At 39.2% G+C, this 27,580-nt stretch overlaps 1 protein-coding gene across 1 annotated transcript; it reads left to right on the top strand.

Annotated features, from left to right (window-relative positions):
• The first annotated feature begins 1,699 nt into the window (after positions 1-1,699).
• Positions 1,700-27,580, top strand: HSD17B3 (hydroxysteroid 17-beta dehydrogenase 3). The gene is made up of 11 exons (XM_064176526.1): positions 1,700-1,874; positions 3,912-3,958; positions 9,397-9,472; positions 17,458-17,565; positions 18,285-18,352; positions 19,743-19,778; positions 22,796-22,830; positions 23,852-23,933; positions 24,837-24,902; positions 25,208-25,357; positions 26,046-27,580. The coding sequence occupies exons 1-11, from the start codon at positions 1,721-1,723 to the stop codon at positions 26,154-26,156; spliced, it is 933 nt and encodes a 310-aa protein (XP_064032596.1). The 5' UTR covers positions 1,700-1,720; the 3' UTR covers positions 26,157-27,580.

Genomic DNA, 27,580 nt, shown 5'->3' with positions numbered 1-27,580 from the left:
AATAAGTAAATGAAACTGGTCTGGATGAACAATTCTTCACATTAGTAAGAGTTTATTTTTTTTCTCTCAATATCTTGGACTGATTTTCAAATATTTGGCCCACGAAGTACTGTAGGTATGTCTCAGGGTTGTTACCAGCCTCAGGAAAAGAAAATAGCAAGAGAGCATGGACAGAAGTGGAAGTGCAAAAACAAAGACTAGCTGCTGTGGAAGTTTGCACTTTGACTCCATCATCAAACAAGCAAACAAAAACAAATTCATTAAAAATACAGTCTTTTTTTTTTTTTTCATTTGTATTCAGTGTGGTATATGCAAAACACAGTGCAATTTCTTCAAACTTAAACTATTAATTGAATAATGAAAGATTTTTTTTTTCCTGAGAATTTGTGGTGGTAAATAGTTTTGGAAATGTAATATTTACAGGTGGTTTTTTTTTTTTTTTTTTTTTTTTGACTGACCTTACTTAGGGGGTAAACCAAGAGCTAAAATTTTCAGAGAGCTTATGTGTTTGCAGACTGTGTGGTTGCTAAGCTAAGACAGTAGTGATTTTTATACCTTCTTGCTACTGATAAATTAGTGTTGCATTTCTTGTGATTCAGACATTGTCTTTAGTCTGTAGAGCATCTGAATACTGTGGTTTTCTGTCTGAAGGTGTCAGTAGCATGACACAACATAGATTGCTGTTCTTCATTTGGAGATTTCTAGGTGTCAGAGTTTTAGAGACAACTCAGATGTTGAAGAATATACTCAAAACTACATAGACAAATTTTATTTTACCTTATACTAACAGAATGTGTAAGCATCAGTGTTTCTTTTCTGCAGTTTAAACTGATCTTTGAAAAATAGACAATGTTTCAAATTGCTACTGCAAAGGCAAAGACTAAAGATTGTTTCTCTGCCTTCCCTGAAATCTCCATATGTTAACTTCAAAAAAAATGGAGTCTGAATTTAGTTGATTTTGTCTCTGCCTTGCAGTGAGATACCGTTCTTGTAAACATTTTTCCCCTTAAGGTTTTGGTACATACCCTGAACTTCAATGCTAGTTCAAACATACCTTGTTTAGAAAAGCTGAAAGTTCTGTTCCCTCATTAATTGTTCGTCATTTGTTCATCTTATAATTGCACCACTTGTAAAATGGGTGTGATGGTATTTATCTCTTTTCAGAAAGGTCTGTGAGAAGTTACAAAATACTGATAGAAAGAATGGGATGACTTTAGTAACCTTTTATTATTTTGTCTCAGAATTGGCAGATAAATCTATTTTTCTGGTTTCAGTGTAAACTTGTGTGGGAACTGTTTGGACGAGAGTTTAACCCTTTGCTGTAAGGAATAGTGCCAATGTATATTATCCCCAAGGTTTGCAGTATTCCTATTCAGGAATTAGAGCCCTCTTTAGTCTTTGTGAATCCTAAACAATAACAATGAAAATACGTTTCCCTCCCTTTTAGATCTTGGGTAGTTTCCAAAGAGTGAAATCTTTCCTCTGAAGCAAGCACCAGAAATCATTGTTTAGTTTTCTTCAGCAGTTTACAAATCTGGGTGTAATGTAGAGATGTTTTTCTAATCTAAACTCTTAACATTACTCAGAGGAAGAAAACCACGTGATCTGATCAGACGTCTCCCTTCTCTGCCAGTGCTCAGAGTCTTTCCAGTGTGCTGGAAAGAGGCATTTCCCTGAGTGTGAGCGACGGAGTCATAGTAGCTCACTGCCTGCGCTCACTATGGAAGCGTTCCAGCATCAGCTACTCACTCTTACTGGGGGCCTTATCTCTTTCTGTACTCTGGTAAAATGCATCAGATTTATGAAATATGTCTTCCGACATATCTGGAGTGCTTTACCTCAGACTTTTTTTCGGTCGCTGGGAGAATGGGCAGGTAAAGGAAACTTCTTCACCTTCTTTTTCTTGTAACTGAGCAGTGAAATGTTTCATTACTAATCAGGAGCAGTTGTCCTTTGTTTTACTTGCCCTGTCCCTTCAAAACAAAATACAGTTTTCACTAGATGTGGTTTGCTTAATTTAGTTTTGTTGTCTGGTGGTAACTGCAGAATTTATAAGCCTGAAGGTTTTGCATGCTTGGAGAGAATAGAAAAATAATCAAGCTGATAACATCTTGCACACCTGGTGTGTAGATGTGAATTCTCCTTCAGTTCCTACTTGTCAAGCTTCTATCTATTGCAAATGCTTTGGTTTTAGTAACATTGCCCATATCCCCAGGTTCCTAATATGTGAAACAAATACTTCATATGTGGCATATGATCTCCACATTTCAAAGCAACTTTTCTTTGTTCCCAGTGACATTTCTCCATTGTGGGCTTTTTTTGGTTGTTTGTTTGTTGTTTGTTGGGTTTTTTTTTCCCCACCAGACTGGTGAGCTGTCCTTAATAGTACCAATAATGTGTCAAATTTGTTCTAGCCTAGAAACTTAGTAGGCTGTAACTTGGCAGTACTTTTTAAAAGATACTATTCATTGTCATAAAATAAAATAAGTGATTAATAAACATTACTAATCTTCCTGTTGATCATTGCTATTTTTCTTCAACTCATTAGATTATCAGTATGAATGAAAAATGAACAGATACTACAGTTTCTGAGTGTCAGGGCTACAGATGTTACTGGTGATGACATCTTACTGAGAAGTGACCTGAACCATATACTTGTGGTTAATTCCTTTGCCTTGCATTAGAAACTTGATGTGACTGGACTGATTAAGTTCAGTAAGCAGATCTCACAGCTGATTAGTAAGAAATTAAATCCACCCCTGTGCAGAAGACCTACCTGGATACAAGTAGGTCTAGTTTTGATTTAAGTGAGGCAAGGACTCCTGTTCCGTTCATGAGGTGAAGAGCAGAGTGTAGAAATTTCTGTGCAAAATCGTTGTTTCTGCTGAAGGATAAGAGATTTATTTCCTTAGTGGTCATTTTTTGCTCTATCCTCTTTACAAACATAAAATCTTCAGGGTCCAGTCAAATTCATAAAGCTTTTCTGTTTACCATTTTGATGAGAATTATGAAAATTAAAGTAGGCAGGCGGAAGCTTGTTTCACTACAGGCTCTTGCTTTTCGTTTGCAAGTCTGTTAGAAAACTCAGAATCCACTGCTGCTTCACTGAGGGGTCTCTGTGAAATGAGAGAATAACTGCTCTTCTGTTCACAACAAACAACTGTTCAAACTCACTTTCCTTCCCCCACATATCTTGCAATTTAGAAGTTCTTATTTTTTTCATACTGACTTATTTTCCATTTTGCTCTGAACATTTTCCAGGTTTACATTGGAATTGCTGTGCTACTTTCCCTCTTTATTTCTAAGGTGATAAAAAATTTCTTACTATAGTTCCTTTTAGGTATTTGTTTGCAGAACATTTAAAGTCCAGGGTGCTTTACAAATGCCAGACCTTGTTTGCTTTCCCACTAACACTAAATCCAAAGTCCTGAGTAGGACAGCTCTGAAGGAAGAACATTTTGTAGATAATGGTTAAGTTTGTTGTGTTTCCTTACAGGTTTCTTACATGAGAAAGTGTCTGTCAGCCTCAGTCAGTAGTTAGTCCTTTGGCCTACCATTCTGCCACCAATATACACTTGCAAAGCAGAACCTGTGAAAATATGTATATGGGAGAAAATTCTACCAGTGCTTAGGCACTTGTAGTCTGTTGCTGACTCCATTGAAGATGAAAGTAATATCTATGTACTGTATCAGATTGTTTACTGTTGGAGGACAGAAAGTGCTAAATTAAGTAAAACATTACAAGGTCGTAAGGTCATTAGTTTTGAAAAAGTTTGATTCTGTGTGCATCAGTAGAAGAATTTAGGTTGCAATGTTCAAAAAATGTCGATGATGAAGATCAAAGAATTCAAGGAAGAACAAGCTAAAGCAGAGACACAAAATTTAGTCTTTATTTTTTGTACTTTCTCTAGTGGTCACAGGAGCAGGAGATGGACTTGGAAAAGCATACTCCTTTGAGGTATGGTAGATTATGTACCCTTAAGTTTGTTTTAACACAATGGCAATTGCAACCCCTCCATCAGCCTCTGTAAATTGGTAAAATTTGTTTATTCTCCTCCTCTCTGTGTGCAGAATAGCATTAATGAAGTTCTGAAATGAAACCAGTACTGCATTTCAGGGGAAAGTCATTCATGCCTCATCGATCTTGTCAGACCATGGAAATAGAATGAGTAATCCAAAAGATTTAACTTTCTTGAGGGTAGGAAGTCTCCTGAACTGTCCTATACCCTGGAGTAAAGCAGCTAATCTGCCTTTTTCTTTTTTTCTTTCTTTTTTTTTTTTACTTTCAGTGGGGTGGTCTAGCATTAACATACAAAATGTAGATGTCTAGCCTTTACACTTGCAAATATGTTTGAAATATCTGTTTGAAGCAACAAACAAGTGAGAAACCTGTGTAAATTACTGTAAACTACAATTTATGGAAATTATAAGGAAACCTAATGGTTTAACTAAGAATCTGTAGTTCTAGGAGGCTGCAGGAGGAGAGAGGAGCTCTGTGGTGTCCCTGTAGCTGCTGCTGTGCAGTTACAACATCAGCCCCTTTCTATTCATCCATGCTAATCAACACTGAAGGCAGGGTGGCCTTGTACTGTCTTGTACCAGCCTTGCTATTACTGATAGTGGCTGAACAGTAGATTTTCTCTTTGATGTTTTCTTTCAAAGCTGGCTCCCTTTCCAGAAGATAAACAGCAAGGAAACATGAGTTGTTGTCCTCAAAGATGAGGTAACCAGGTGAAAATTAGCAGACTGTAATATGCAAGAGTTTAAATGTGATGATTTCTGCCATAAATTATACAATGTATCTCACAGGAAAGGAAAAAGAGTTGGATTTTTAATTAATTTACAGGATTTAAAAGCTAATTTTTAAAGCTATATGTATTTTTTAATATGTTGTATATATATTTTATATATACAATATGTATTTTTATATACTGTATATAAAGCTATATATTTTTTTCATTATTGGGAAAGGGAATATGATAACTACTTTTGAAAGTAGAAAGCACAAAACCACATACCAGGTATTATAGTGTAAGATTTGGCATAGTTGTAACAAATACTACCAGCTGTCCCATGGAAAAGAAGGGAAAATGTTGACTTCTGTCTACATACTGAGTTGTTGTAGCGGTAAGAAAATGGTAAGGGCCCAGCAAATATACAGGTCAGAGAGGAAAGGGACAGCACTGAGACAGGGAGAAGAATAATCAGAAAAGCTTGAACATTTATTTAACGCCACACCTCTGGTTGTAGTCACCTGTACATGCAGCTTGCTGAACTAACTTTATACATGAGCACCTGAAGATATTTTATCCACGTGAAGTCTGCAGGAACCTCTGAATGTCTAAATCAGAGTCTCTGCCATTGTTCTGCTTTCTTTGTGCTGTGTGGGTTATGCTAGAGTAAATGCCATTTTAAAGGCCAGCTATAGCATGGAAATTGCTGCTTTATACCATGGGGAAAAAATAAAGCTACTGTGTTATATTTTTAAACAACCCATTTTCCTGGAACTGGCTAGATTTTGCAGAGCATTTGTTCATTATTTTTGGCTTTTGTGGCATGACTGAGCCATCTTTATCCATGCTGAGATGTACCTTCCTCCCCAGGTGATCCCTTTGATAGAAGCTGTGCTCAGCTACTTCTCCGTGGGGCAGATCCCAGGCCCACACCACATGAGCTCATAGTTTGGCATGTCATCTTGATGGCTGAGGTCAAAGCATACACTTGTGCGTGGCTTGTGGATAAATAATCCTGACCCTGCTGTTTTAATGGCTGTGTGCCTTGGGAGTTCCTGGCTCAGCACTGCTGCCTGGCTCGTCTGATGTCAGAGTACAAAATTCTCTGATGTTCTTCAGGCGTACATTTTACTGTTGTTGTGGGCTGATGTGAAGGCAACACTTGTTTGATGGCCATGGTGTTTGGTCTTCTAGAGTTTGAGCTCACAAAATGATTCATTCCTTTCTGAAGTCTTGACTTCAGGCATAGGCTGATAAAAATTCACTACTAAAGTAAACGCTCCACACTTTTTGATAGCATATGGTACAGGAGACTAAGGATAGCAATTCTTGTGTTTTGGAAGGTGAGTGTAACATGGCTTTCTTGGTTTGGCATCTTATGTGGAAATCCCAGTAGGTGGTTCATTGTGTAAAATCCAGCAGACTGAGGACCAGACAAAGACTACAGTATTTATTGATTCAGTACCTTTGTATCCAAGCTTTTCAGCTAGATACAGGGCTCTGCAAAGTCTGTTAAGCTCAAGACCTGTCTTGTGGAGGGCCTGGCAACTGTGTTATCTCAGAACTCTACTTTGTTGGTGCTAGGACACAGAGTTTCCAGAACAAGTTATTGTCAATTCATTCTCCCAGTTTTGCATAGAGAGGCAGGTGTGCAAAAACTTGAGCTTATCCTCTAGGAAGGCTCTGTCAGTATTTCTATCAGGATGATTTTGCAGGACTGACCTTGAGCATAAAGACCCTGACCTGTTAGCTGACTGCTGTGATGTCAGAGTACTGGGATTTTGGATCTAGTTAGCTATACTTTTTTTTCCAAAAGCCAGGTTTCTGTTAGATTTGGTCTGTTAATTCTTGGGCTGATGAGTTTTACACTCACCACACTTACGACAAGGAACAAAATCAAATCCACTGTGAGTGGAGCGTGCTGCTAGGCTGTCACATCTCAGCTGTTAGCATTTCAGGTATGGGTGCAGTCTTATTTATTCTGTTTTTCTGGTTTAATAACTATAGCTGCACTTTGGTATCTGTTGATGACTTAGCATCTCAAACATAATGCATTTATGGATGAGACCAGGCTGTACTCCAAGATTTATAGTTTAACCCCTGTGTGCTTCTCCTCCGATGTTAAGGTGAAACCAAGATGTTGGCAGCTCGCATGGTCATCATTTTTGTTGCAGTTAGTAGTTTATAACTCTCTCAAAGGTTAGGCTAGTGCTTAGCAAACCATTTTGAGAAGGGCACTGCATTAATTTATTAATACAACAGTTTCTCAAATTATAAAGCTTTGTTTCATTTAATGAAATTGTACTCAGTATTACTAGCAGTATAATACAAGTTTTCCTGCAGATTCTGCTTGATCTCCCTACATTATCAGCCCCGTTTCTAAATACTCAATTATCATAATTCATTGTGGCTGGAGTCAGTGATTTTGCATTTGGGCAGACTGGGTTTCAGGAGCATTTTAGTCCTTTGCCACTGGGAGTCAGTATTTCCTAACCCAACCAGCTTCAAGTTGTGTATTGCTGGAAGACAGTGCTTACTCTTACTTGCCTGGGGAAATACCATCCTCTAAGTCCAAAGGCTTTGTATGTTCAGAAAAATGCTTTCTGATGAAGAAATATACATAAAGAGTTACATTAGTTTCAAACGTGGTAGTGTTAAAATCTGATTTAACTTTTCCTTCCTATGCACGGTTCCTTTTGTTTGCTTGAGAGTGCCCTGGAATTGCATGGTAGTAACAATGTCATACATAACCTAATTTCTGAAAAGGCTGTACATTTTCTATGTGGATGAGGAAGCAAAAAAGAGTAGTCAGGTCTGTATCCTGTTTTGCCCTGAGAAGTGGCTGCTACAGTCTTATACTTCTGGTTTGTCTGTAAGACATCAGCAAGGGAAAGGCTCTTCCCTGACAGTTAAAAATTACCTAAGACTTCCACAAACATGTGCTTTTATCTGAAACACAGTGCAATCTCAGAAACAGGAACAACTTTTTATTTGACTTTTAGAAGGGATTTTTCTACCAAATGAAATATGGAGACAGAAACAAGATTATACTGAGAACCCCAGTGAACCAGAACTTTGCTCATTTTTTGTAGAGTTAGTATTTAGTATTGGATCTGAAGGCACAAAAATTAAAATCATCACCATCCAAATATCCACAAGTGGGAGTAATGTGCAAGTGACCATGGAAACAGAGACCATGTGTCTGATTGGAAATGGCTTGAGCCAAGTTCATTGTGGGCAAAGGAAAATCTGCTACTGTTCTCTTCTTGAAAACTTAAATGGAACTCTTTAAAGAAGTTTTCAAAACTGCTAAGTGAGTCTGTGCTGGTCTCTCTGGAGCACCAGTCAATTATGTTATGTGGTCTCCAAGAGCACAGGAGTGTGAGCACAGCCTTTGTGCTGAAAATGAAAGTGGTTGTTGCTGATGCATTTAATAGAGAGCCTGCCACTTGTTCTTTCAATGTAGCAAATTTTGAACAAAAGCCCTCATTCCTTAGAATTCTCTTCATTGTGTCAGAAGTGTCCAACAGGACAAACTGTTTCCTTCAAACAGGTTTAAGGAGAATGCATTGCAGGAGACAACTTTGGAAATGAATGAGTCTTCAGTGTGTGGCCTGCACCAGTTAATTTCCTCTTCAGAGCAGGCCTCAGAATGACATTCAGATGACATTGGCTTTATCTTTTATACTGAGTAGTTTAGCCTTCCTTCTGCTTGTTCTGAGGGGCATTTTTCTAGTTTCATCTTCATCTTTCCTTTCTTTATGCATACAACTCTCTTCAGCCTCCACTCATTGATAACTTAGTTTTGAAAGCTGGGCCCATGTAACTCTCTCAGGCTTTACTTAAAACTCTTTAGCTGATGGGAACGGGAGGCTTCAGGAAAAGAGGAAAAAGCTGATCTCTGTTTGTTCTGATTTTGGTCTTCATATGGTGATACCAAACAGACTGTATACACAGCTGTAAACTCTGACTATTTGTATGGCTGTATGTTGAGTTTTTATGGAAGACTTAACCTTTCCCCCCTGGTTTCTATTTTATTTTCTGTCTGCATGTGATGGAAAACAACAACAACAAAACAAAACCACCACCACCCAAACCCCAATTCTACAATAAAACAGTTAAAATTTATCCATTTGACATGAACCAGATTTTATTTCTGTGAAGTCCAAATCCTTTCAAACTCTTGATCCTTCAGCTCAATATGTTTAGCCTACTTCCTCAGGATAAAAAAATATGTGAGAGTGAAAGGTGATGTTGTAAAACTACTGGGAAGTCTTCAACATATTTGGCCTTCAAAATCTGTATAGAAACAAAAATATGTTACTGGGAAATGTCACATTGCTTTCATTCTCTGAAGAATTTCATTCATTTGAAATTGGCTCAGATAGTTTATTTTTGCTTATATTGGTGGGATTTGATTGTTGTTCAGTGGTTTTATTTTTTTCTTATAAGGGTCCAAGATTATTCAGTGCAGGAGGTGTTTTTGGAGGACTGTTAGAAAACTGATTATTGTTTGTCATGGCTTTAATATCTGTTGTTTAGCCACTAAGCAGGTGACAGATGAATGAAAACATTTTTTAAAGAAATCATGATTGCTGGGAAAAAATTGATTTTTTTTGTCATCTTACTGTATCCTAACAACTTCTGTCTTCCTTTCTTGTAGCTGGCAAAACGCGGATTAAATGTAGTTATGATAAGCAGAACTCTTGAAAAACTGCAGAGAGTAGCCTCTGAAGTTGGTAAGTGCTTGTATCAAACTTACCTTCCCGTTTAGCATACTGCTGGCTTTACAGGCATTTGGAAATCTCTTCCTTTGGTCCAGTATCTGGTACAGTAGAACCTCCAGATATTGTTACAGATTTAATCACAGGTGTTGCTCCAGTACTACCAAAAAAATATTGGTATTATAATGGTGCTTGAACCTTTGAGTTGTGCATCACTTAAAAAAGATATTTTATAATTCCAGCAGCACAGTAGATTTGATTAAAAAAAGAAAAGTGATTGTGGATTCTTCATCAGCTTTATCTGTCCTTAGAATCTCTAAAGAGTGCAAAGGAGGTGTAATCAGCTAGAGTTGCTGCAGGAATCTGTTAAACATTTTATGCTTAGGAAGATGCTACCATTAGGCTAGGCAATGGAGAAGTCAAAATGAAGTCATGGTACCTGATTTGGTTTTGTCTGGCTGTTTTTCAAAGGTTTTATAGTTACATTTTGGTTTTCTATAAAACAGTTTAAAGCATATTTTTAGAATCAGTGTTCCCTTTCTTTTCTTCAAAGGAAGTTAGCCATTCACCCTATAGAACTGCTTGCTTAATTACATTAAGATTGATGGTTAGTGATGTGGGTTAGGAACTCTTCCCCCACCACTGTTGGAATTTACTAGACTAGCTCAGATGGCTTGGAAGTAGGATGAAACTATATTCACAGCAAAGCAAAATTTACCAGCATATATACACAATATCTTTACAAGTATTACAATTATATACAAATTAGAAATAATACAGAAATCTGAACTCCTTCCCAAGCAAAGGAAACTGCCCAGTAGGTCTCAAAGCTGCCCTATCTTTCTCCCTCTACCAGACAAACAGAACAACTAGTAAAGGTTACATTGTTATGTGTTAGCCAAGATTAACAGAAGAGATATTAGAGCAGAGTTAGGGAGGGAGTGAATAGATCCAGCATCCCAGGCCAGAGTGGGACAAATTGGTGACATTTTGGCTTTTTATCCCTCTCAACAAACAAATGAATGATAGAGATTTTATAATTATTTTCTTTTTACAACAAATGACCTAATTTGTCTCACTAAAATATTCCAGTTAGCCTCAAACCAGCACAGTTAGGATGTCTTTAGAAGTCAAATAAGTTTATCTGCTCCATTAAGTTTAAAGATTGCTGAGTCAAGGTTGTTCTTCCTACTGTCTCTTTTTCTACACATGACTTCCATCCATCAGATTCCTTGATTCACAGCTTTATCTCTTAAGCTTGTGTCTGTCCAAGACTATAACTCTGTCATAAAGGTTTGTTTTTAATCAGGGTTAGCTGACTCCAACAGGATACTCACCTTCAGAGAAAGCAGTGCCTCTCAAGGTGACGTAGTGGACTAGACATGGTTGAACAGTCTGTAATTTCTGGATACACAGCTACCAAAATCAAGCATAGGACCCTGAAATTTTCTGTCAAATTTCCCTCCCTTTTTTTGCCAGGATAGGTTTGTTTTCCCTTGACAAGTGAGGCATTTCGGAGGAGGAAAGCACCAACTCCCTGAATAGTCTCTCTAAGCAGTGGTAGCTGTAAGACCAATTTAATTATGGCCCATGCTAGCCCCTTTTACATACATAGATATGAAAAAAAAAAAGTGGGAATTAGGTCAGCTTTGATGTCATTCTTTGCAGCTGAATGGTAAAGAATTGCAGTATATGAAACCTGAACAACAACAACAACAAAATGTACTAACCAGCCAGAAAAGGCTAGATATTTTGCAGTTTATTTGCATTGTACATTATAATCAAAACCAAAGAATGAAAACTAAGATTCTTGAGACTGACACGGGTAAGGAAAGAAAAAAATGTAGTGGAGGGCTGAAAAGATTACATACTGTAAATTCCACAATTTATTATGAGGCCATCCACTGCCTACCTTCCTATTTGAGACTATATTGTGCTGAACTGTGAGGCAGCATGTAATGAAGGACTTGCCATGACCTGAAAGGTACTGCTGACATAGCTTACCCTGCAAACACTCTACTGCTTGTGCACAAATGACCTGGTACTTTTCACACCTAAGGAAGCTTCACTGACTGCAGCAGGCTTGTGCATGTAATCCAAGGTTCAGGGAGGTGGGCAGTGTGACCCAGGAGCTCAGGTATCCATGCTGTACTCATCTGACTTGTGCATATAAAAACTCTTCCCCAAAACTTGCTGAAATTGGTGGCATATTCTAATGCAATTAGAATTGTTCTCATGGGGGTTTGACTGAAGCTCAGAGTAAGTCATCTGTCAGGTTGCAAATGAGTACACAGATGGCACAAAAGAAAGAGAGGAAGATATAGTGGTAGGGAGTACAGAGTATCTGACCTGGAGGCCAGTAAAACCAGCAGGGAACTCTGGCTGTGGGTGTATGCTAAAACTTTGAAAATGTTCTGCTGAATCCAATTTTCACACTCAGATTTTACTGTAATTAAGCAGTAACAGGGAAGAAAGAAGAGATAAGCTTACTGTGATGTTATGTGTCATAACACAATAGAAGTAATACACAATGGAAACAAAAATTGCAGCAGAAAGTTAAACCAGAATGATTGTATTGTTTTCTAAATTTACCAACTCTCACTGACTTTTCCTGTATAAACTGCTTGAAGAAGCAGTGTCTTGCTCCAAGGAACTATTGTTATGCTGAACTAACGTAAAAGCAGATTAAGACAGAGAGAGACAGAGAGAAATTGAGAGACAGATGCTCTGTGTGTGTGTGAAGTTTGTCATAGGTTATATAATTTGTTTTTTCAGGACTGGACACATTACTATTCATTTCATTTTTCTAAGTAGCTACACCATGCATCTTTTTGCAGTCAGATGGGCAACATGGTTGAAAGACTTGCCTCCCTTTTGGAACTGATGATACTATTTACCTTATTACACTGTCAGCATCCAGTCTGGATACTGAATAACGCAAATCTAGAGTCTAGACTTTGAGCAGTTTCAGAGATCTTAATGTTGTGCCACAGGTGTGCTTGAGAATTGTTCTCAGAGCTGGAGCAGGCAGAAATCCCCAGTGACAAAACATTTATTTAAAGAAGCATTGGGACTAACCTCCACATTGCCATCCACTTGGCCTGTTGTTATCAAATAAAGCAGTGAACTAAAATCATCACCCCATACAGCTGAGAACCAAATGTGCCTTGCTCCTGCTAAGACCTGTGAAGGTACTAATTCCTTTAGCTGTGCTCAGTTTCCAGTCTGCTGTATTGTGTCCTCTGCCTCTCACCTTTCCTGCTCCAAGAGCTAAGCAGGTAACTAGTTGAGGTTACTGAACAGCACATTCTTCCTTCACCCTCAAAGGCTGTTAAAAATGCTCTTTGTGTCTTACTGATTCCTTGAGGACAAAATGTCATTGCTCAGAACTGTTTTCCCAATATGCAGTATTACACAACAGAGCACTTGAAAGTCTTGATAGTTTTCTAAGTGCTCTGATAAACAGTGCCAATTCTCCTGTCTTCCCTACACCCCCTACACCCCCCTTTCTGGTGGGTATGTGTTTCCTGGCATCATCTATCATCTTTTGCAACTCTGCTTTTACCTTCATTCATTTTACTTTTTCTTCTTTATTTTCCTGTTACTTCTGAAATGGAGTTATCTTATATTTTTTTGAGGTGATATATTTCTCCAAAACACTTCGAAAATGTAGTGAGAACTTATGGTCACACAGAACTTATACTATTTCTACCATCTTAAATATTAAAAAAAAAAAAACAACAACCACAAAACCATTTTCTGTTGTTAAAATAAGTTCTCATTTTGCTTTTCTCTCTGAGAATTTCCACTGAATACGAATGCAGTCTTAGAGGAGAACAGTTCTTGTGTCACTTGATCACTCATTTTTGCTACTTCAAATTTTGAGAAGATCTTCATAATGCTCTAAATAGAAAGGGAGACTTTCTGACAAACCACATGTCCTAACCAAGTCTGTGCTTCATCCCAATTTATTACTATTTTGGTGAATTTCAGAAGGCAGCACATACTGTCTGACAAGTAAGGTCCCCGAGTGGTTTGAAGTCTGGAGTTAGATATATCCTTCTTGATGTTACATTTTATAAAGCATCAGATTAAATCACTCATTTAAAGTTTCTTATTTTCTTTCAATTTGTTTTCCCTGTATTTTCAAAAGAGATTATAAGTCATCCTGATGTTTGAAAACTTAGGGTTGTTGCTTCTGCATGCTTAGGACTTTTAAAAAGCATTGGAAATTCCTGTTTTATCAAATACTGCCATGAATCTTTGTCAGAGAGAGAAAGACCTAAGAAACACTGGAAATTATTTTTTTTGTGTTCCAGTTTGCTGAACTGTTATCTCATTCTGAAGACCTGCCCCTGGATAGAGATGGGAACATAGTGACAAAGGATGAGGAAAAGGCAGAGGTGCTTAACACCTTCTTTGCCTCAATCTTCACTAGTGGGACAGGTTGTCTCCAGGACAGCTGGACTCCTGAAGTGGTGGATGGAGTCAGGGACCAGTACAGTCCCCCTCTAATCCATGAGGAAGAAGTAAGGGATCTGCTAAGTCACTTGGATCCTCACAAGTCCATGGCACCGGATGGGATCCACCCTAGGGTGCTGAGAGAGCTGGCAGCTGAGCTGGCCAAGCCACTCTCCATCATTTATCAGCAGTCCTGGCTCACTGGAGAGGTCCCTGAAGACTGGAAGCTGGCCAATGTGATTCCCATTCACAAGAAGGGTCGTAAGGAGGAGCCAGAAAACTACAGACCTGTGAGCCTGACCTCAGTGCCAGGCAAGGTCATGGAACAGGTCATCTTGGGTGCCATCACAAAGCACCTACAGGATAGCCAAGGGATCAGGCCCAGCCAGCATGGGTTTAGGAAGGGCAGGTCCTGCCTCACCAACCTGATCTCCTTTTATGATCAGGTTACCCGCCTGGTGAATGTGGGGCAGGCTGTGGATGTAGTCTACTTGGACTTCAGCAAAGCCTTTGACACTGTCTGCCACAAGAACCTCCTAGCCAAGCTGGCAGCTCATGGTTTGGACAGATTCACTCTGTGCTGGATCAAGAACTGGCTGGACGGCAGAGCTCAGAGAGTGGTGGTGAATGGTGCCACATCCAGTTGGCAGCCAGTCACTAGTGGTGTTCCCCAAGGATCAGTGCTGGGCCCAGTCCTGTTCAATATCTTTATTGATGATCTGGACGAGGGCATTGAGTCCAGCATCAGTAAGTTTGCAGATGACACCAAGCTAGGAGCAGGTGTTGATCTGTTGGAAGGTAGGAGAGCCCTGCAGAGGGACCTGGACAGGCTGGATGGGTGGGCAGAGGCCAATGGGATGAGATTTAACAAGGCCAAGTGCAGGGTTCTGCACTTCGGCCACAATAACCCCAAGCAGTGCTACAGGCTGGGGACTGAGTGGCTGGAGAGCAGCCAGGAGGAAAGGGGCCTGGGGGTACTGATAGATAGTAAGCTGAAGATGAGGCAGCAGTGTGCCCAGGTGGCCAAGAGAGCCAATGGCATCCTGGCCTGCATCAGGAACAGTGTGGCCAGTAGGACAAGGGAGGTTATTCTTCCCCTGTACTCAGCACTGGTCAGGCCACACCTTGAGTCCTGTGTCCAGTTCTGGGCCCCTCAATTCAAGAAAGATGTTGAGGTGCTGGAACATGTCCAGAGAAGGGCAACGAAGCTGGTGAGGGGCCTGGAACACAAATCCTATGAGGAGAGGTTGAGGGAACTGGGCCTGTTTAGCCTGGAGAAGAGGAGGCTCAGGGGTGATGTTATTACTGTCTACAACTACCTGAAGGGGCATTGTAGCCAGGTGGGGGTTGGCCTCTTCTCCCAGGTAACCAGCAATAAAACAAGGGGACACAGTCTCAAGTTGTGCCAGGGTAGGTATAGGCTGGATGTTAGGAAGAAGTTCTTCACAGAGAGAGTGATTTCCCATTGGAATGGGCTGCCCAGGGAGGTGGTGGAGGCACCGTCCCTGGGGGTCTTCAAAAAAAGACTGGATGAGGCACTCAGTGCCATGGTCTAGTTGACTGGCTAGGGCTGGGTGATAGGTTGGACTCGATGATCTTGGAGGTCTCTTCCAACCTGGTTGATTCTATGATTCTATGATTCTATGGGGGTTTAATGTATTGTTCTGTTCTTAAATGAGACAGAAGAAAGTTATCTGGAGTGCTTGTTTTTTTGGCTGACAGTGCTGGTTGCAGCAGTACAGTTCTGTAGACAAGGTGGTACAGAGAAAGTCCAAATGGTTTGTTTGATCCTCATTTTTATATTGCCTTAGTTTTGGCTGTCCTCCTGACTGGCCACAAGAAGGATGGCCACAACATCACTACACTCTTTAAGACCATCTCGTTTGGTTTATACAGCTCTTCAATCAGAAGGTCACTGTAGGTGTCTGCTCCAGCTGTTGCTCTGTTCTTTCCCATTCGCTGCCTTTACACTCACAATGTCTTTTTCTTTATAGTTGTACCATTTCCCCAGCCTGGAACCATGAGGGGGTCATTTCCCACTAGAGTTGCTTTTATAGGTTGAAGGTTCAAAGAGTGTTTCATCCCTTTCATACACAGAACCGCAGCTTGGAAAGAGGGCAAGGGAAAAAGGCACTCCTTCCTGCTTTCATCTGTCATGGAGACAAATGTCTTCTAAAATTACACACAAGATGTAACCCACATTTCATATCTGGAGTCAGAGTGTTTGATGTTTCCTAAGACTGCTTGCGTTACCCAAATTGTGTAAGGCTGTTAAGACTTGCAGTGTATTGAGAAGCAAGGAGGAATGACTTTAACTCATCCTCCAATAGAAGCTCTGTTTTGTTGCTAACTGGCCTGCTGGACCCAAAGCTGTCTTTCTGCCAGCCTTGCTCTCCTGCAGAAGTCCCAAATGTGCACCAAAGGATAAGACAAGATTTCTGTGTAGATACCATTTATCGCAATGCTTACTGCTGCTCCAAACAAGCAAAGGCAGTTTCCCAGGCAGAAGCCAAAGCAGATATTCTGCCATCCACTTGCCCCTAAATTCCTGCTACTTAAAGGATGTCTGCACTCCAAACATCTACCAGCATTTCCCAGCTTTGCCTGTCACATTTTCAGCAAACTTCATCTGGATTTCAGGTTGCCTATGAAATTTGAAAGCAGGTTTACTAACATGAATTTACAATGTGAACATCTAGTTAGAAGAGACCTTGCTGGGCTGCTTTAAAGGAGAATTTGCTCTTAAAAATTAATAAATAAAAGCTTCTACCTCTTTTCCTTATGAAACTTATTGGAAAATAGGAACAATAAATCAAATGGTGAGAAAATGGTAATGTACAGCTGGACTCCACTTCTGCATAGCCGTGACACTAGAATAATCACACATATTTCCCTTTCCCTTCTATATAAACTGACCTTGCAATATTTAAGCTATATCCTCCCTAAAATGCCTTCTAGTATTGAAAAATCCTGAGGAAGGTTCAGCCTACAGGAGTACAAATGTCATATCAGGAGAGGAATTGTTTGGAAACAACGTGGAGGAAAACCCTACATCACATCCAGTTTCCCCCCTTTCATGCATAAAAAGATATGCTCTGTTTCTTAAAATATTCAGCTCATTCATGAAAACACTTTCAAACCATCCTGTAAAACTGCTTATGTAAAGGATCTGCCACCCATATTCACTTGCCTCATGTATGCTGACAGTGTTCATTTATAAATAGTATGATAACCAAGAGAAGTCCTGTGTTGTTTATTTCTGATTGTGTTCTTGTTCTTCTTTTAATTTTTTTTTTTAGGAGACTTCCACTGATTTCAGGGCATAAATTCATCTTATATTTGCCAGGCCATTTTCCTGAAAACAGCTGAGTACAGCGAGAGTGTTTTGCTTGTGTTGTAATATTTCTTAGAGAGTCTAAATAATTGCTTACTTTATAGCAGGCTAAATGAGACTGATTGTTTCTCTCATTACTTAATTACAGCTCTCCTCTCTAGGTAGATGGAAAGAGGTTTTCTATTTTTTTTTTTCTTAATTACAGAGCAGACCACAGGTCAAAAGGTGAAGATTATACAAGCAGATTTCACTAAAAATTCAGTATATGAAAACATTGAAAAAAGTCTGCAGGGCTTGGATATTGGTGTTCTGGGTGAGTCATTAAGGTCTGTTATTTGAAGAGTATTTTAGGGCTGCAATGAATTAAACAAAGAATTGAATAAATGATGTGTCAGGGCAACTCGTTAGCTAACACTTAAAGCCAAGCATAGAGTTTACCAATGAATTTGAACATTACTTACCATGGACAACATTTAAAAGTGAATTAGAGTTCTCAAAAAGCTGTTTCTTTGTACAGTGATTTCTTCACTGTTAAACCTTTTCTGCCACTGTACAAGCAACATTCAGCTTATGGTGTGATTTTGTCCCTATCTGGTCTGAAGGATTTAATTTTCACTAGTGGTTGTTTTACAGATGTGTACAATTCTTATATTCAATCTAGAACGAGTCTGTGGCTAACACTAATTGCTATAATCCATGCAGTAACAACAAAAGCATGTATTTTGGGGATGGTTATGTTGTTTTTTTTCTTTTTTTTTTTTTTAAGAAAATATTCCTTTTAATAGTGAAACAAATAAAACTATTAACAATAAACCCAAACAAAAACAAAGTCCTGAACTGTAGCAACAGATAGTTTTTCTGTTCCCTGAAGTTAGCACTGGTCAGCATAGAACACGCCTCGATGCTAAACAGCATTTCCCTTCTCATATAGGCCAAAAGCTTCTGAGTTTGGAGGAGAAGCCATTACTTTAAGTAGCTGAGCTATGCACTTTGTCTAGATTTGGTTCTTATAATTGTATTTCCTTTGATTAGTTAACAACGTTGGAATGCTTCATAATCCTCTTCCGTGCCGTTTCCTTGATGGACCAGACATAGATGAGGTAGGATTACTCTGTGGGTTTCTACTCCTGATACAACAACGAGGAATAATAATTCCATTTAACAAGGGACAGATTCTGCCACTGCTACAATCAACATATATTTAACTGTTCCGTTGAGTGGGGTAAAACCCAGGCCCATGTGAGACTGTTTTGACTTATTTTCATTGCTCAGAAGACCTTGCAAAAGAGAAAGAACTGTAGATTTTAGCTAAATTGCAGCAAGTAGTTTTACCTCCCAGTAACAGAGGGGAGAGCACAGCTGACCTGGTTGTAGCAGGGATCAGCAGCCCCTCTGGCTCACTCCTCACCTTTAGTGAATGTAATTGAGTCCAGCGTAGTTGCAGCCACTGCTGAAATGTTGGGTACTTATTGTTAAAACTTACTTTCTTTGGAACATCATTGCCTGAGTATTTGAAAAAAAAAAGAAAAAGAAATCTAATTTAAACATAGTTTCCATTTGGCATGGGTCTGATTTATTAATGTAATTTAACAGGGTTAAGGATGTATTCTAGTTTTTCATTGCCTTATCGTTATTTACCTCTGTTGTATTAGCCATGAAGAAAACGTAATTCCTAAGTGTATTTCTTACTAGCACCTATCTCAGGACCCACATATTTTCATCTATTACAAATCAGAGATTTCCCAAGCATACTGTTTCTCTCAGAGCTGAAGCCATATGATGACATTTCTGCTGCTGCTAGGACTTACGTTTGCTTGCTGATTTTTGGGAGGATATCCCTAAGTGGCAGTGCTTTTGCTGCACAAATAGCGTAACTGTCACTGAGACCCATTCAGTCTTTCTCTGCCTGGTCCCTCTGTAGTTTATTATCTGTGTGCATCCAGCTTGATTTGTTGGTGCCATTGCTGCCTTGACACCAGGCTTTGCCACACACAGTGATGTAGCTGGGCAAAACTGAAGGCACAGAATCAGAGACATAAAGCAGATTCAAATGCTGTGTCTATGAATCAGAAGTTACCTGCCTTTGAGCATCCCACACCACAGGCAGTCAATCAAGGCAAGCTAAGATGCTCTAAAACAGAACAAGGGGACACAGTCTTAAGTTGTGCTGGGGGAGGTATAGGTTGGGTGTTAGGAGGAAGTTCTTCACAGAGAGAGTGATTTGCCATTGGAATCGGCTGTCCAGGGAGGTGGTGGAGTCACCGTCCCTGGAGGTGTTCAAGAAAAGACTGGATGAGGCACTTAGTGCCATGGTCTAGTTGTCTGGATAGGGCTGGGTGATAGGTTGGACTGGATGATCTTGGAGGTCTCTTCCAACCTGGTTGAATCTATGAAAAGCAGTTGTCGTGTAATTGCTGGCTTTATTATCTGGACAAGCTTGAAACTCTCTGAAGTTAATTGTGAACTTACTGGGTGTTTTGCTTCCTGCAGAATCTCATCAACTGCAACATACTTTCTGTTATAAAGGTATGGGATACACTCACATCTCTTCTACTCCATAATGTATTTTACTGGGAAAAAAAGTAATTCCTACACAAGAGTGACCAACTAGTTTTCCTGTATACTTTAATTTAATTTATCAGCAGATAGTAATTTTCAGCATGAATGTCAGTATTATTCTAAGGCCTCAATTGTTTCTACTGTCTGGGAAAAAAAAATGATCAAGCTGACTGGAAATGTTTTAACACAGTTCCTCAGTTGAAATGCAGCTAGAAACATTTTGCAGAAACATATTTGTTATGCTAAACAGGGAGATGTGTTTCAGAATCAAAATCTTCAAGACGCTAAGACCTGCAGCTTAACTTTTTTATACCATGCTTGCATTTTTTGGTCACAAGTTTGTTCTGCAAAAAGATTTTTGTATCAGTGCAGGACAGAAAGTCAAGGGACTGACTCCCAGTTCTATGTTGTTAGCTCTCAGTGCACATTCTGGCTGGCTAGTTCTCTTAGAAGACCTTTCTACCTCTGATTAAGCTTTGTATTGCTCTGCTGTTTTCAAGCTGCATGCTAACATGAACAAGAGCAGAAAAAGAGCTTTGTAGTTCATCTAAACCTTGGCTACTGTCATTCTAAACATGACACAAAAATTATCAACAGATGTTTGTGTTTCTTTGGCTAGCAGAGTTTTCATCCCAAATCTGTACTGCTGCTTAATGACTTCAGATACTAAATCATGCCATGTCAGTCAATTGAAACAAATCCTTCCACAAAGTATTTGTTGAATTTTCTGATCCTAGGTTTTATTCTCTGTATGCATTGAAAGAACAGGAATATCTGCAATATTTGATGCTCTATATACGTGTCTCAAAAAAGAATTAAAAAAAAGGCTAATATTTGGTACCATCTCAGACTAGATGCAAACGATTTCTTCTTTTATCACTTACCACCATATACATACCTCAGAAACAACGTCTTCTGTTTCACTGAGGCCTGGGGACTTCTTCCCTCCAGCTGCTGCAACCATGTCCTTTTCATTCTTTCATAAACATTCTCTTTCTTCCAAAATACAAGAAATCATTCTCCAAACCAGCATTTATCTTTATTAGGTCCAAATAATCTTTAAGTGTGTTTGGTTTTTTAACTCCACTCACTGCCTTAATTCCTGTCAGGATCCTGATCACCACTCCTAGCATGAGGTCCCTGAACTCCAGGTATGCCTGGCTCCCACATATAATCAGCACCACAAAAGCATGTTTTCCACTTTTCCTGGAAATTCACTCTCTCCCAAGCCAGTGTGACTCACCTGTGTTACACTGTTAAAACAAGAATAGATTATTCAGTAATTGCATTAAGAAAGACAGTAAAGCTCTTTTTAGTAGCAGAAAATTGTTGTTTTTTCATGACTTTCTGCTGTTCTTGATTTAAGTTTTCCTGGGTTCATCTAGAATAGCATTAATTTTCTTCTCAAGAAGTTGGGAGTGGCCATGCCCATCGTAATCATTGTTGTGGTAGGCCCAATAGGCCAAAATGGGCTTATCCATGCCTTGGGTTGCCCAGGTGTGTTTCCCTGCTCCCCTTCCTTCTGTGCTGGAGGAAGCAACCACAGGAAAGGAAAATGAAAGCCCTGGTCTCACCTAATATGGTCAAGCTTGGCAAAGTGGCATTCTGATTGGCTAATCTGTGTCCAAAGGCCCATTAGTCTTGGGTGGATATTGATAAAAGGGATGAACAGATAGTGCATTGTGCTGCTTCACTGCATCCTGAATTTTCCTGGAAACGCCATTCCCTGGAGGACTTACCAGGAACAGGCTTTAAATGCCTGCGTGTGATTGGCCTGTATAGCCAGTGTGACACTGTGTCAAGGTTGCACATCGCATTGCATCCTGCCTGCCCCACTGCAAGGTTCTGCTGAATTGGAGGAACCAGGTCAGAGACTATGCTATAGACTCCCAGCTTCCTGAGAAAAGAGCCTGGGAAACTCTGACAGCAACTCCTTCATGTGCTTTAGGTACTGTCTGATAATAGTTTGTGAGTAAATACCTCAAACCACTTGTGACTCACTAATTGCCTTCTGCCATAAGCAGAAAGGAGCTTCCTGTGCCCTCTAGTGCATAAGCAGTGTAATTAACCACAAGAATCTTCTAGTATAATGTTTGTGTTTGTCACTTTAAGAGATAAGTGTTCTAGTTCTGCCTGTGCCCTGCATGATTTCCAAACCATATGTTTCTTTTGAACCTTCTGAGTAAGTTTTCTGATGAGTTTTAATGTTAATAAGCAGTTTTCATAGTTATTAACACTCATCACCTGGAAATAAAAATTAATATAGATTATTAATTTTGCATAATCTGTCACAGTCAGCTGAGTCAGTCAAGAAGATATTCTGTACCACAATGATGCCATGTCCACTATATAAGGGGAGAGCTGGTGTGGTGGGGTTTAGAAAAGAAAAGGGAGGATGAGGTTAGAGAGTGAGATCCAGCTTGGAGCTCGCCAGCAGCAGAAGAGAAGTGATTATCTATGTTTTTATTTCCTGTTCTTATACCTCTCAGCAAGTCTATGAGCAAAGTAGACATCACCATTGTTTTCCTTTCACAGCCTGTAATCTAGTTCTTCTCACCAAAACATTCTAGCTAGCTTCAAACTAGCACAGGGGTGCAGTCATGTGAGCAGCTGCTTTGGGCTCAGTTGGTATCTGTGCCTGAACTACCATTCAGGCAGACAGACACAAAAATGCAAAGCTGCTGTGAAGTTAATGGTGTTCCTAACAGTCATGATTCAGTATTGAAAAGTCATGATATTCAGATACTATTGGAAAGTCTTGGGTAAGTGCTCAGAAGGCTGATACATGGATTTTTTGGGCAACTCAGGTAATTTGCAGGCCATTTGCATTTCAGAAATATTGTGCCAAGGTTTGAACGTGCTACTGTATACATATGAGTTAGGCATGTACAGCTGGAAAATCTTGTGAGTAGAACAAGATCAGTTGAAAAAGGTAATCAGAAAGAGGAAGAATGGATATAGATCTTAACATACTTGTCTTACAGATGACAAAAATAATACTGAAACAAATGGAACCAAGGTAAATTTTCTTTTCTCCCCTGTAGAATTTGCGATAGCTTTTAGCTGCTCCTTCTCATTTATTAGTGGCAGATATGCTTTTTTCAGTTAACTTCTGTACTTTATAGTATGTCAATCAGTAACATTTTTTTTCTGTTGCTGTCAGTGCTATGTGAGTAAATGCCATAAATTGTCAGACAACTGTAGAACAAAACAGAAAATCTAAAACGTAGGTGTATGTCCAGTAAAAATGTGAGGAGTTGCAGAAATGAAATGACATGTGATGGGTCTAATTAGGCAAGAAATATAACTTGAATATATGATTGAATTATTCCAAAACTGGTAGCTATGCTTGGAATAATGTTTCTCAAGCTCTGGAAATACCTGTTGTATATCAGAAAGATTAATTCAGCTATGTAGCTGAGGATCCTTTTTTCTCCAGTCCAGTGTGTATTTTAGACATAGAGGTCCTTAAACCATAAGTTAAGGTCTTTGGATGGAGTTTCTAAAAAACATTAACTACAACATTTTAAATGCCAGTGCATGCTTTTTTGTTTCAGTGACAAAATAAGCTCTTACTGCTTAATTGTTTTGATGTTTCTTTTTCCTTTTTGATGCTGAAAGAATTGTTTTCAGTGCTTAGTGTGGGGTGCTGTGAATAGGAAATCTACAAGAACAGATACATGGAGCAGGAAAAAGAATGTGCTGGCCAATAATCAAAGGGATCCTACCAACTACTTAGAAGCATAAAATCTTTGATTGCATGTTTTGCCCTGTTAGGTGCACAATAGTGTGTATGATGTTCCCATGGGTCTCACTGCAATAAGTATTAAAATGTCACTTATGACATTATTCCTAGCTGATTTTGGTTTAATTGTACCTAACAAAACTATAAAAATCGAGTCTTTTGAAACTGTAGCCTACAGTATATTATTAAGGAGAGGTACTCCTTTTGGGGAAGAAAGTTGTTGTCCACCTGTGCAGGCTTTTACTATAAAACTGTTGAGTGTAAAATGAATATAACTGTTCAAATTAAATTTCAGACAGAAAGGTCTCATTCTGAATCTGTCTTCTGCTCTGGGTACTTTCCCTTGTCCATTATACACAACGTACTCAGCTTCTAAGGTGAGTATTTTACATTGCTTTATGAAAAATTGTTTACCAAAATCTTTGCATCAGCAACCCGGGGCTCTGTTTTCAGCACCTAAGTCAGTTGTTCACTGAGAACTAAGAGTCAGTGAAGCTATGTAAATGCAAGTGAAGTTATGTCTGACCATTGGAACACTTTTGCCTTTGATTTAAGAGTGCTAACATTCTGTCCTTGTGCTGGGAAATGATAACTTTTACTAGACTGAATTAGCTAGTGTACTCAAAATTGTAGATGCACAAAAGTGCTTGATTTTGCTTTAGGGAGCCAACAATAAAATTCCGGGTAGTGAAATCAGCTTGGCGGTGTGATGGCTGACTTCATAGATTTCACTTTGTCCTTTTTCTGTGCATTAAAACCCCAGAGCTCTAAAAATGGGAAGTGAATGGTTTTTCACGGAAACTCCCAAAGCAACTCACTTATCTCAGGTTTGCTTCAAATGAAAAATTCCAACAGCTGCTTGAAACACAGCTTAAGTTCAGCTTTAAAGGAAAAAGCTAGTTATTCTTGGTAAGAAAGCCTAGTTTTCAGTTTCCTCCTTTTCTTCTTAATGTAAGTTTCTCGTTATTTAAAACTTGAAGTAGATTCAAAACAGACTACTTCAGTTTCTTTAAAAAGTTTAGTTGATAGTGTTTCAGACTTGTCTGCAGGAGTACTTGTTTCATGTCTCACTTGAGGCAATTCCAGGCTGATCTTTTTTTTGGTGCAGATGAAGGATTAGTTTTGCAACTGTTTATGTGTCCTAGCAGAAACTGTCTTGAAGAATTCCAGTCTTTGGTGTTCAGTACTGCACTGTGCCTTAGGTTGTGTGTTGCTTAGTCACATATGTTTGTGAGTATATGTGAAAGAACATAATTTCCTATGTTAATTTTTTATTCTAGGCTTTTATAAGCACTTTCTCCAAAGCACTGCAAGCAGAGTACAAGGCAAAGGGAATTATCATACAGGTGATCCTATACCTTACCATATTTGCCTTTGTTTTAACGATTTCTCCAAGTATATCTGAGATGCCTGTATCTGAGCAGTGTGGCCATCCTTGTTGAAGTGCTGGGTGACCCTGACAAAGCTCTATTTCCTCCCTGTATGCAGTGTTTCTTCCTTATTCTGTCACAGTGCCACTACTTACTCCACATAGTACCTTAACCCATTGCAAATATCTGTTACAATTTGTTAGTTGCCATTGTATTCTTCATAGTGAACAGTGTTATGTAAGTGTTAGATGACATTATACTATTATGATTTCTTATTTTAGGTAGTGACCCCTTTTGGTATTTCTACTCCAATGACAATGTACCAAAAACCTGGTCTTATTACAAAGACGGCAGAAGAGTTTGTTCGTGAATCACTGAATTATGTCACCTCTGGAGATCAGATTTTTGGATGCTTAGCCCACGAAATGCTGGTAATTGAATTCGAGAGTGTGTGTGTAAACGTGCTTCAAAGACTGAATCAACCTGTCTGAGCTCGGCAGGTGATTCAGCTGATTTCAGAGAACTTAGGGTTGAACATCAACTGAGAAACAATGAATAGGTTGTTAAGGTTGCTAAGGCACCAGTAAACTGTAAAGAGAGGAATACACAAGTACACAATGGTATCAGCACAGTGTGACTTTCTCCACTTTCATGTCTCAAGCTGAGCTAAGTTTGATATTTGGTTGATTTTTATCCCTTCTCTAGCTGCTGCTTGTCACAAGCCTCTTAGGAATATTTCTGAGATCCCTACGCCTTTACAGAAATTAGCCAGCAGGTTCAAAAGTTATTAGTGGTGAAGAAGCTAAAAGCAGAGTGTGCTACCACATGAACATAATTTCCTTAGCATGCCAAGCTAAATAAAGAGAATAAATATTTATACATAGCAGCTGTTGATGAACATTAAATGAAAGCACAGGGAAGAGAACAGATTTGCTAAAATCTGAGAGGAATGAACATTCACCTCTAGGAGAAACAAATATACTGAAAGTATAAAGTAAAAGCTTTGGTGTTTAATGTTTTCTGTGATCTTTCACTGTGGTCTTAACAGTCTGCTAATTTCTTTCAAGAGGTTCCTTTAACCCTTTACCTTTGTATTGTTTTTGCTTGATTATTCTGAAGGCATGTGTCCTGCAGTTCATCCCTTTGTGGGTGTTCCACAGCAGCAGACTTCAAGAAGCAGTCCTGTGTGCATTTACCAGTTATCTGAAGAAGAGGTGGAGGAACCCCTAACAGTCATTTTTTTCCAGAAGATGCATGATAGGGAACTTCAACAAGATGCCTTTTTCTGTGCCTCTGTGTGTGTGAACGTGAAAGGAATTAAATCAGTTTGACCCACAGCTCCACTGAAATCTCCTATTACATGCTGTGATTCAATCCAGTGAATCTATTAAGTAAATTCATTCCTATCCTTTTACAAGGATGATAAAATTTGTTAAAGCTGTTCCAGTAACTTCTGTGGGCCTTAGGTTCTTAGAAATCCATGTGACTCTTTCAACATAAGCTTGGAGGCTCCAGATATTTACACTTATTTGGTGTTCATTAATAAAAACATGCTTCACTTTATTTTTAAACTTGTTCACAGTGTATTTTGATGCTTTCAGTAATTGTTTTCTGTCTTCGATTTCTTCTGAAAGGTCAAGGAAATTTGCAAGAAAACAAAAAGAAAGCTTTCAGTGTGTAAGGTACACACTGGAGTTTTGTAAGTCTGCAACCATAAGAAATGTATTTCTGTCCAGAGCCTGTGAATGACTTAATCTTCTGCAATACCTGATACAATCTGGAGGAGTCAGGAGCACAGGCAAAAAAAAAAAAAAAAAAGCAGTAATTCTGCATTCCTGGATAAATCCATGAGACAAATCCGTTGAGTGTAGATACATAGGAAGAGCACAGTAGATGCTTTTTAAAAGTGCTTCAACAATGCAATTATCAGATGCAGTCATCATGGGTTCCCAAAGGGGAAGTCTTGTTTAACTAATATGATAGCCTTCTATCATTAGGTCTGGCATCTTGTGGATGAAGGCAAGGTGTAGCTTTTCTTGATATTAATGAGGCTTCTGGAACTGCCTCTCAACATTGTTCTGGACATGTCAAACTGTGGGATGAGTGGGTTTATGGTGTGCTGCTGGGTGAAGAACTGACTTTGTGACAAGCCTCAAAGGGCTGTCATTAATGGGGCTACATCAGGCTGATGACTAGCCATCAACAGTGTTCCTCAGGGCTCAGTTCTAGGGCCAGTTCTGTTCAACAGGTTTAGCCATGATCTGGTTACACCATAAGCAAGTTTGCTGGTGGTACCAAACTGGGAGGTGCTGTTGACTCTGCAAAAAAAAGTGTTGAGCTGTGGGAGTACTGCAGTGTCACAGTAGCATTGTTTGCCTGGGAGGTCATCCTGGTGTGAAACCTTTCTCCAGAATTCCCTAAGATGAAATAGATGTGATTACTACTGAATAGGATAAAGCTTAATAGATGTCACCCCTGTCCCCCCAGAAGAAATTCTGCCTACTAGTTTTAGTGTACTATAAATGGAAGTTTTAACTTTCAGTTTGTGTATGTGGAAGTATAGATTTCAAGATATATTTGCTGATTTTTAAGGAAGCAGTGTGCTAGATATTTCTTTTCAGTTCTTTTATCAATAAAACAAAGCAATGGATAAA

Source organism: Pogoniulus pusillus, chromosome Z, assembly GCF_015220805.1.
Source record: "Pogoniulus pusillus isolate bPogPus1 chromosome Z, bPogPus1.pri, whole genome shotgun sequence".
Taxonomy (NCBI): domain Eukaryota; kingdom Metazoa; phylum Chordata; class Aves; order Piciformes; family Lybiidae; genus Pogoniulus; species Pogoniulus pusillus.
This window is presented reverse-complemented; position numbering and strand designations above follow the sequence as displayed.

Coding starts and splice junctions, on each gene's coding strand:
- HSD17B3 (XM_064176526.1), top strand. CDS start 1,721: ATGGAAGCGTTCCAGCATCAGCTACTCACTCTTACTGGGGGCCTTATC. Junction 18,353..19,742: donor ATGGACCAGACATAGATGAG/GTAGGATTACTC, acceptor TGCTTCCTGCAG/AATCTCATCAACTGCAACAT. Junction 22,831..23,851: donor CTGAAACAAATGGAACCAAG/GTAAATTTTCTT, acceptor ATTAAATTTCAG/ACAGAAAGGTCTCATTCTGA.